The sequence below is a fragment of the Protobothrops mucrosquamatus genome, unplaced genomic scaffold (genome assembly GCF_001527695.2).
Source record: "Protobothrops mucrosquamatus isolate PMUCROS unplaced genomic scaffold, P.Mucros_1.0 scaffold182, whole genome shotgun sequence".
NCBI lineage: Eukaryota > Metazoa > Chordata > Lepidosauria > Squamata > Viperidae > Protobothrops > Protobothrops mucrosquamatus.
This window is the reverse complement of record NW_015386541.1, coordinates 204,288-214,402: the sequence shown is the minus strand read 5'-3', so window position 1 is coordinate 214,402 and position 10,115 is coordinate 204,288. Positions and strand designations below refer to the sequence as shown.

The following is a 10,115-nucleotide window of genomic DNA, read 5'->3' as shown; positions in this document are numbered from 1 at the left end:
AGCACCAGGGAACTTTGCTGGCTGTGGAATTCTGGGAGTTGAAGTCCACATGCCTTAAAATTGTCAAGGTTGAGAAACACTGGTCTAAGGCCTCTTTCCTGTACACAAAAGTTCTTGTGTCAAGCAACTACTACACGGGAGGAGACACAGGAAACACAGGAAATGCCACCCAATCCCTGAAGAGCATGCATGTGACCCTTGTTAATTCGCACCCCTCGTGGTTTTAAAAAACTTTTCATAACATTTATTAGTCAGAGAAGATGCTGCCAAACTCCAAGTGTTACTAGATACCTCCTTTCCCCCCAACTCTCTCTTTCTTCAAAGGGGTAATCCCTTCCACCCCACCAAGGGTTAGCTGAAGCCATTTCAAGAGTTTCAATTCCTTCCTCTACAGCGGGGTTTCTTTCTCAACCTGGCTGCCAGGCGGACTTCAACTCCCAGAATTTCCCAGCCAGACACAAGGAATGCGGGGAGCTGACGTTCACACCTCTTGAAAGTTGCCAAGGTTGAGAAACACTGCTCTACTCAGGATGGACAAAATGTACCCAAGCAGAATGTTAAAAGCTCCTTTCTGCTCTACAGATTTGCAGGGCTGCCTACCATCAAGAACCTAGCAGCACTGGGGTGTTTTCTACGGAGCTGGGGGAGGGAGCAGAGGAAGGACCCCAGTTTGGATTATAGACCTTGCGTTTCTCTAAGCTGCAAATATGCTTACAAATGCAGACACACACACACCCCAGCCCCTCCCCCACAAAAGCCCCCAGGCAGCCCCAGCACACCAACAAGAAACACTCGCGAGACTGGGTGGTTGCCACAGCTCTTACTGCTCCACAAACCAGGCTGACAGAAATTGAGAGTATAAAAATAAGATATTTTCCTTACCAAAGCAAAACCAAAACCAAAAGAAATGGTAAAAAAGACGATACAAAGCTCAGGGCCGGCCTGACTGCGCGATTCTCAAGCCCTGTGCTCCAGCATGCTCCGTGACCCAGTGAGGAAACGCTTCTCCTGCAGGGCAGGGCAGGGCAGGGCGGGCAGCCGAGGGCCCCCACGATGCGGCCTCGGGTGGCCCTCGGCACCGCTCGGAGCCGCTGCTCTCCGTTACCTCCTGCACCGGGCCCTCAGTTCAGCTTCAGATCCGTCTCTCTGGTGGCAGAGTACGAGTACGCTTTCCCCAGCACCAGGCGGTCCCGTAGAAGTTTGAAGAAAGCATAGTAGTTGCTGAAGAGGATCAGGGCCAGCGAGATGGTCTGGTGCCACTTCTCGGAGACCACCAGCGAGTAGAGCTGATAGAAGATGACGGCTCCTTCGAGGAGGAGCAGGATGTTCAAGATCCGCAGAGGCTTGCTGAAAAAAAACTAGAGGGAAGAGAGGTTCCTTTGGGTGAACAGCCTGCAGTTCCTGGGGCCCAGTGAAGGCCCCGGACTTCACAAAGCTATCCAGGCACCAGAGTAAAAATTATATTATTTAACATTCATGCCTTTCTTACTTATTTGATTGATACCCCACCATTTTGCTCTGGTCAGCATTCAAAGTGACTAGCGCCAGGGGTAGGCAACCTTGGCTCTTTTATGACTCGTGGACTTCAACTCCCAGAATTCCTGAGCCAGGAATTCTGGGAGTTGAAGTCCACGAGTCATAAAAGAGCCAAGGTTGACTACCCCTGGACTAGCCAAAACCAAAACAGAATCTAAAAAGTTAAAACTTTCGGAGTAAATATTGCAGATCTCCATCAGATCTATTGCAATTTTCACCTTGAATCTGGCAAAATTGCAAAAGGGGAATGAAACTGTAGTCACTTGGGGTGGGGGGGAGTGAGACCCTTAAAAATACATTATTATTTTTTATTTAATCAGTGCTGTGTTGCTCTCTTGGCTACCAGGGCAGGGCTGAAAACTGGGGATGACGATGCAGGAAAAGGGCATTAGAGGAGAGGTTTGGGGAAACAAGTGGCAGTGCCCAGCAGAGGAATGCATGCTAAGTTATGGACAACTGTGGTTACTGGCAATTGTCTAATTGTTAACAATTAGAGAGCCTTCTCCAACTTTCTAGCCTGTGGTTTTCAGATCAGCTGGGAAAATACTCCAGAAAAAAAGTGTATTGGTAAAACCAGCCTTTTGCCAACACAATGTGCAGATGTAAGAAAGCTGTCACTTTCACACAGAACGGACCTGGAACTCCCGATTCTTAAGAGTTCCCTGTGGCTAACAGCGGCATCATTGGCCCTGTTCTCTGGGCTTCTCTTCCAATTAGAAAGTTACAGCCCAGCCTTTTTAGTGATGGCAGAATTAAGTTCCCCATTTTCTCTTCTTTAGACAAATGATGAACGTCCTGGCACGCTTTTAAATTAACGTTCAAGGCCCAGAATTGAAAATCACCCTAAAATAAATCATAAAAGAAGGAATAGAGGCTACAGAAAACTCCCAGTAACAGTTTTCCTGACTGAAGAGCCAACAAAAAGAACATCATTCTCTGTTCACCGAGGGCTCAGAGGCTTGTAGGTGAAAGCTGCCTCTGCAATACTCACCCAGAATCCTTTGGGCTACAACAGGGGTAGTCAACCTTGGCTCTTTTATGACTCGTGGACTTCAACTCCCAGAATTCCTGAGCCAGCTGTGCTGGCTCAGGAATTCTGGGAGTTGAAGTCCACGAGTCATAAAAGAGCCAAGGTTGACTACCCCTGGGCAACAAGCTAAGCAAAATGGGCCCTGGTTGCCTCCTTTCCTGGGAGACCACCAGGAAACCCCAGGGCTTGTGGGGCGCTTAAAAGAAAGAAACCCCTCAAGCGAACCGCTGGCTGCGCTTCTGCAAAGACCAAGCCAAGGTGGAGGGAGGGCAGGACAAAATGGCAGCCATCCCCCACCCGCGTTTATACAAGGAGAGAGCAGCTTACGTGGAAGCGGAAGTGGGAGACATCCGAAGGCACTGCCACATTGCAGTGGCCCACCGCTTTGTAGACGTTTTTGCTGTGTTTCACTAGCACCCCCTGTGGCCACAGACATTCGTCCGTCCACCTGAAAGACAGGTTCAACAAACATCTGGAGGACCAGAAGGAGAGACTGGCCCTTTCCCAGCTGCTCATCCTCCCCTTTGGGGGCACTGACTTCCAAGGGCCAGGACAGCCAAGCAGCAAAGGGGTTTGTCTTCTTACGGAGCTGCTGGGCAGGAATTTAACACTGAAAAGGAGTATTTTTTCCTGAGTCATTGAGAGAAGCGGGGAAGGGCGGGGGGTGGGAGAAGGGTGGTAGACAGTGGTGGGATTCAGCCGGTTCGCACCACTTCGGCAGAACCGGTAGCTAATTTTTTGTTGGCCAAGCCCAGAACGGACTTCCGGAAGTGGCATCCATGCAGAGAACCGGTTGTTCACGTATTTGAATCCCATCACTCACTCACTCACTCACTCACTCCTTCCTTCCTTCCTTCCTTTCTTCCTTCCTGTGGTGGGATTCAGCCAGTTCGCACCACTTCGGCAGAACCGGTAGCTAATTTTTTGTTGGCCAAGCCCAGAACGGACTTCCGGAAGTGGCATCCATGCAGAGAACCGGTTGTTCATGTATTTGAATCTCCTTCCTTCCTTCCTTCCTTCCTTCCTTCCTTCCTTCCAATCCAGCCAGTTCGCACCAGTTTGGCAGAACCAGTAGCTAATTTTTTGTTGCCCACACCCAGAACTGACTTCCGGAAGTGGCATCCATGCAGAGAACTGGTTGTTCACGTATTTGAATCCCACCACTGGTGGTAGATTGTCTTTCAAATCAAAAATCCCGAACTGCTAGAGAATCATATACAGCAGAGGTCCCCAACCTTTTGGGCACCAGGCACCGGTTCCGTGGAGAGAGGTTTTTCCGCAGACCGGAGGGTGCGTGGTTTTGTGTGCTGCTTGCATCCCGCAGATGGGGCTTTGCTTGTTTGTGCGGACTGGTTGCTGGCATGCTGCAGCCGGGTACTGGGCCACGGACCAGGGGTTGGGGACCCCTGATATACAGGTAATCCTCGGTTTATGACCAGCCACTTAGCAACTACTGACCGATCGCTTACCAACTATTTGAAGTTACAATGCATCTCCACTGGGGGTATTTATGAGATTCTGAAGCTCTTCCCCCTCGCAGTCACATGACCACATGTCGGGGCTCTTGGGAACTGTCCCACCATTACAATCTTTTGCTGCATCCTGTAGTCATGTGACTATATTTTATGAAGATTTTGCAGGAAACCAGCATTTCCAGTTTCTGGCAAAACTGTCCCACAGTGAACCATTAGTTTGCTTTAACAACCATGGCAGCTACTTAATAACTGCCACAAAAAAGATCATAAAATTGGGTCGGTCAAGTGGGTGACCCGCTTTATGATCATCATGATTTGTGACCATGATGGGCAGGTTCTATAACTTCAATCTCCAGCTCTAAACCTCGAAGAGGACAAGTTTAGGAAGGCTGCTTCGTACATCCCAAGTTTCTGACTGCCTAAAAGGACCGAGAAATGGATTTTGGAAAGATGGAGGCCACTCACTGATGCTGCAGCACGTTGGAGCAGAGAGATGGGTCGACCTTCTGCCAGCAACCCAGATGTGCGGCAGCCTTATGCAGGAGGTCGCAGTAGCGGGCAGGCAGCAGATGCTGCATGAGGATGACAGATGTGCTGATGGAGACCAAGAGGAACAACTCACAAGACCACTGCTTGTCGTAATATTGTGTGCTCTGTGAAAAAGCAAGGGGAGATCAGGAACAAATAGTAATAATAAAAAAGAGGTCCACAGCTGTACTTTCCAAACTAGGCTTGCATTTTCCCAAAGTATCCTGGTCCTCCAAGGGACCGCTCTTTGATGAGTGGGAAATGGGAATTACTTGTGGAAGTCTACAGCACCGGGATTGATCCAGCAAGGCTGCCCAGCTTCCAGAGTTCTTCATTACATGGTGGTTCTGGGGACCAACGTAGGTCAAATACGTCTGATCTTAAAATCTGATCTGGAGGATGACTTCAAAACAGACTTGTAATAAAACCACAAAAAGCATTTACTATGTGGTAAAAGGTGATAATATATGTGAATCGTCTCAAAGTTTGCCTCAGTAACAAGGCTGTCCAAATTGGGCAACGTTTAACACAATGGACTTCAACAGGTGGAGTTGAAGTCTACAAGCCCTAAAGTTCCTTGGAAAGAAAGCTCTAAAACAATAAACCAATTTGTACAACCTTGCCTAAGGCACAAAATTAAGAGACTATTAAACTTTCAATAGTGGTGGGTTTCAAACATCAAACCTGACATCCTTTCCAAGACTGGGCCATGATGCCATGGTCTCAACCCACATCTGAGATCCCTAAATTTATGATGCTGAAGAAAAAAAAGAACAGGATAAAACCTTCTGATCCTGAACTACGCAGAAGAGATGAGTAAATTCCAGAAGGAAATGACAAGAGTATTTATGGGGGCTGAATGCATGAGGTGAGGCTAGAGCAGGGGTAGGCAACCTTGGCTCTTTTATGACTTGTGGACTTCAACTCCCAGAATTCCTGAGCCAGCATAGCTGGCATAGCATAGCATAGCTGGCTCAGGAATTCTGGGAGTTGAAGTCCACGAGTCATAAAAGAGCCAAGGTTGCCTACCCCTGGGCTAGAGTTACATAAATATGTCAACATTGGATCATTCCTAAAAGGGGCCATTCCGTTTTAAAAAGGGAGAAGAGCAATTCCCTTCTGGAACTGGTCCAGCCTTGACTGAGAGGTCTGCCCACCTCTCCCCATAACTCAGTGTTTCTCAACCTTGACAATTTTAAGGCATGTGGACTTCAACTCCCAGAATTCCACAGCCAGCAACGCTGGCTGTGGAATTCTGGGAGTTGAAGTCCACATGCCTTAAAATTGTCAAGGTTGAGAAACACTGCCATAACTGGATTGTCCTGCAGAAGCCCCAGTCCACAGCCACCTACCTTCACAAACCACACTGGTACAAAGGCCACATAATAGGCACTGAGCATGGAGCTTAGCAGCACCTCCTTCATGCGCCAGTTGAAATCCACCTTCAGATACTCTACTTCGTTGCGGATCAGATCTGGGGAGAGACAGCAGGCATGGGTGGGCATAGTCTCCATGCTGTAGAGCTGCCGAGTGTGCTGCTTCCAGGTCTCCTTGAGAAAAGAGAGGTAGTCCTTTCCCCGCAAGCTGACATCCCCTGTGTCACGAGGGCCAATGCTGGCCACGGGAGAGAAGAAGCTGCTCTTGCGAAAATCGCAGTTCAGCTGCAGGAAGGGGATGTACATGCCAAACCTTGGAAGAGGAGAACAATTCTGAAGTAACTTTTATGAAGTTAAGATTCACCCTCCGCGTTACTCCCCCAACACTAAGCAGCTTATAATTTAGCTGGCGTTCGTTTTAGAGTTCTCACAGAAACTGACATGAAACTGCTACTCTGCTAACTAGATTATAAAACAATTTATTTATTTATTTATATATATATATAAATTCAATAAATAAATAAATATAAAACAAGTCAAGCGAGAGACTGGGAAGCAGCCTGCTGAATGTCAAAGAGATTTGTTGAAAGTAATTTAAAGAAATTACACGTAACGTAGCGTAACGCTTATTCTGGCGTAAATAGAATTCACTTATTAAAATATGGTCATCAAATGTCCAACTATGTCATCGCTGGCCACTGACCAAAATGACAGGATATCAAAGTAATGGAAACCCAAAATTGTTTGGAGGACTATAAATGCTTCCTTCTTTAATACAGGTGGTCCTCAGTTAATGACAGCACCTGGGACCGGAATTCCGGTCGCTAAGCAATGCCGTCATAAACGCATGACAGCTTAGCAATGGCTGGTCCAGCACTTCCTGGTTGCTGTCCTTAAAAGAATCCAGAGCAATCATTCAGCAAGGATATCACTTGGTCACCCTTTGCGACTTCCGGTCTGCTTCCCCCACTGAATTTGCTTGTAAGAAGTCAGCAAAGGTCACAAATAGTGATTACGTGACTTCTGGAGGCTGCGACATCACAACAGCGAGCTGGGCACTGAGAACCAGGCATAAGAACACTTGTTCAGCGCCATCGCAAGCTTGCATAGTTGCTGAACAAGTCTGTGTTAAGTGAGGACCACCTGCAAAAGAACATATTTTGTTAAAGCTAGGTTGTGGCTCAATTTATTTTAGAGATATACAAGAGTATCGACAAGATTTGAACAAGGGTGAATAAAGAGTCTTGGTTCTGGATTGGGTCGCACTTCACCAAGGAGAATTGGTTTTTCAATCTGGGGGCTTTTAGTACTATTTCATTTTGTTCTCTGGTGGAATCCTCTCCAGGACCAGTTCACAGTCACTCGTGGGTCAGCCCTGTCCCAGGTGGAGCACTGCAATGTGTGCTCCATACGGGACTGCCTTTGAAGATCATCTGGAAGCTGCAACCAGCCCAGGATATATCAGCACAGAAAGTTACAGATGCGCTTTGGTAAATCCAATGCCTCTGCTCCATGAACAGACTGGTTCCCAGTTTGCTTCTGGGTGGAATTCAACTGCCACCTACACCTAGCTATATTGTATGTCACCTAGAGCTGGCCAAAAATGAAGGTGGGATGATAACAATACCACTTCAAAAAGGATGTTAAAAAACAGAAAATAAAGGAGAGGTTTATTTAATAGCATTCGCTTTCCTGAGCACACAAAAGCTTATGCCTTTTAATAACCTTTGTTAGCTGGAAAAGATGCTATTGGATTCTTGATTTTTAATCATGAGATTGTTTCATTTTGGGACTATTTCAGAACCAGAAGGAAGCAGAAAGATGGGAACTGAGAGACAGTTTGGTCTAGTGGTGAAGGCACCAGACTAGAAATATTGAGGCTCTGAGTTTCCTAATCCTGCCTTAGGCATGAAAGCCAATTGGGTAACTTTTGACCAGTCAACATGAGACTGAGTTCTAATTCTGCCTTAGGCATGAAAGCCGGCTGGGTGAGTTTGGGCCAATCACTCTCTCTCTCTCTCTCTCTCAGCCTAACTCACCTCACGTAGAAAGAGGAAGGAGTATTGTGTGTGTTCTCACCACCTTGAGTTATTCATAAAAATAATAAAGGCAGGATGTAAGCAAACCAACCCTCTTTTTTGGTACTTACGGATAACATAGGAACAAGAGGTTGAGGAGCGAGTATGATCTGAAGAGGTGGATAATAGATTGGCAGAGACTCCAGCCTGCGCCAGTTAGGACAACAAAGCGCATGGTGACCAGGAAGATGGAGCGTGGCAAGGACACCTTGCCCGAATGAGAAGCCTAAAGAAACAAGAACAACAAAACACAAAACAAAAAGGAAACAAGGATGTCATTACTTCTGATTAGGAGGAAAATGAACGACGTTCCAGAATTCTAGGTGCTGATTTGATTTTTGAGGGACTGTAATTCCTAAGTCTATGCCCACTCAATTTATAATGGAAATAATTATAATTGGAATAAACATGCTTAGGATTAGGATTGCAATATATAAGACTTGCTCCTGACAATAGTATAATCGGAATCAGTAATTTCCCACATCGCTGACCCAACTGGGGCAACTTTACCTCTTTCACTTCCTTCACAATAGCAATGATCAATCTTCTTGCCAAAACAATAGTGGTCACTGCCAGGACATTGAAATCAATGAGATGAAAATTCTGCAGGAAGGAAAGACAATAAAAATTACACTTCCCCCTCTCTCTCTCTCCAGCAACTGAGCTCTGGATTTATCTATATCTACTTCTGCTGAAGAACTATCTTCAAATTAGTTATACAATACTGCACTGGTCACTCTTTGTCCCATGCAACCCCAACAACACCCTTTTCACTGAACCACCACTTTGGCTTATTCCTCCAAAGAAGTCTTCCTTACCAGAGATATAATTTTTATATACTGGAATCACGGGTGGGATGATCCTGGCAAATTTTGACAAAGTTAACTAGTCTAACAGGTTCATTTCTGGATACTACATTCTGGTGAAACTACACTGTGAACCTACCAACACACAATCTATATTCTGCATCAGTTACACGCTTCCATTCAGACACAGCACAAAACCTGCAGCCAAGCAGAAAGATGTTCTTTCAATCAGCTACACAATGAAGGAAAAATAAGATAAACAGAAAACATACCCAGGAAAAATCTGCAAGGCAGAGAAAGAAATCTACAGAAGGCCGCTTATTTCAGTTTACCGCTGCTGCCTAAAATATCCATATATATTACTCATAGTGTATCTTGGACAATCACAATCACAAGCAGCCACTCAGGTTTACCAGCAGTAAGACATTGTTTCACCATGTTCACAACCGCATCCGGCATAAGATTCAGATGTCAACTCTTCCCCTGCATTGTGTCTGCTAACACTTGCATAAGACACAGGGATGTCATCTGCAATATCTGGATCTGAGATAGCCAAACATCTTTAAATATACCAGCATCCTTAGCTAACAACTATATTCCTTACTGGCTAGGATTTTGCAAAAGACTAAATGAAGCTCATTCTGAAATTAAGAACGGCCCAAATTCCATAGGGGATTGTCTCAAATACCTGGTTACTGACTTCAAGGTAAATGTTTCTGAGCAACCAAATAAAAACCTGAGCAGAATTCATAGACAGTTTCAAATTATTTGCCATAGATTAGAATAGTGTTTCTCAACCATGACAACTTTGAGAAGGGTGGAGACTACAACTCCAAAAATTCCCTAGCCAGGATGGCTGGCTGGGGAATTCTGGGAGTTGAAATCCACCCCTCTTAAAGCTGCCAAGGTTGGGAAACACTGGATTAGGGGCAGCAAAGATTTAATCCTCCAGGGAAAGACGGAAGGCAAACGAGGTCCAGGCAGAAGAAGAACATCGTGGCTTCAAAATCAAAGGGACTGGTTTGGAAAAAACTCAGCAGGACTTTTTCGTGCGGCTGCTGATAAAAACAGGATTGCCAAAGTCCGATAGACGAAGAAGAAGAAGAAGAAGAAGAAGAAGAAGAAGAAGAAGAAGAAGAAGAAGAAGAAGAAGAAGAAGAAGAAGAAGAAGAAGAAGAAGAAGAAGAAGAAGAAGAAGAAGAAGAAGAAGAAGAAGAAGAAGAAGAAGAAGAAGAAGAAGAAGAAGAAGAAGAAGAAGAAGAAGAAGAAGAAGAAGAAGAAGAAGA

At 45.7% G+C, this 10,115-nt stretch overlaps 1 protein-coding gene across 1 annotated transcript in view; it reads right to left on the bottom strand.

Annotated features, from left to right (window-relative positions):
- Positions 1 to 1,104: 1,104 nt before the first annotated feature.
- The window catches only part of TMEM39B (transmembrane protein 39B), a 10,880-nt gene continuing 1,869 nt past the window's right edge, over positions 1,105 to 10,115 (bottom strand). Inside the window, exons 3-8 of the mRNA XM_015813702.1 lie at positions 8,534 to 8,626; positions 8,095 to 8,249; positions 5,922 to 6,258; positions 4,507 to 4,694; positions 2,894 to 3,014; positions 1,105 to 1,358 (exon numbers count right to left, since the gene is read on the bottom strand). Coding sequence (XP_015669188.1) covers positions 1,122 to 1,358; positions 2,894 to 3,014; positions 4,507 to 4,694; positions 5,922 to 6,258; positions 8,095 to 8,249; positions 8,534 to 8,626 — 1,131 coding nt within the window. The 3' untranslated portion in view covers positions 1,105 to 1,121. The remainder of the gene's footprint in view (positions 1,359 to 2,893; positions 3,015 to 4,506; positions 4,695 to 5,921; positions 6,259 to 8,094; positions 8,250 to 8,533; positions 8,627 to 10,115) is intronic.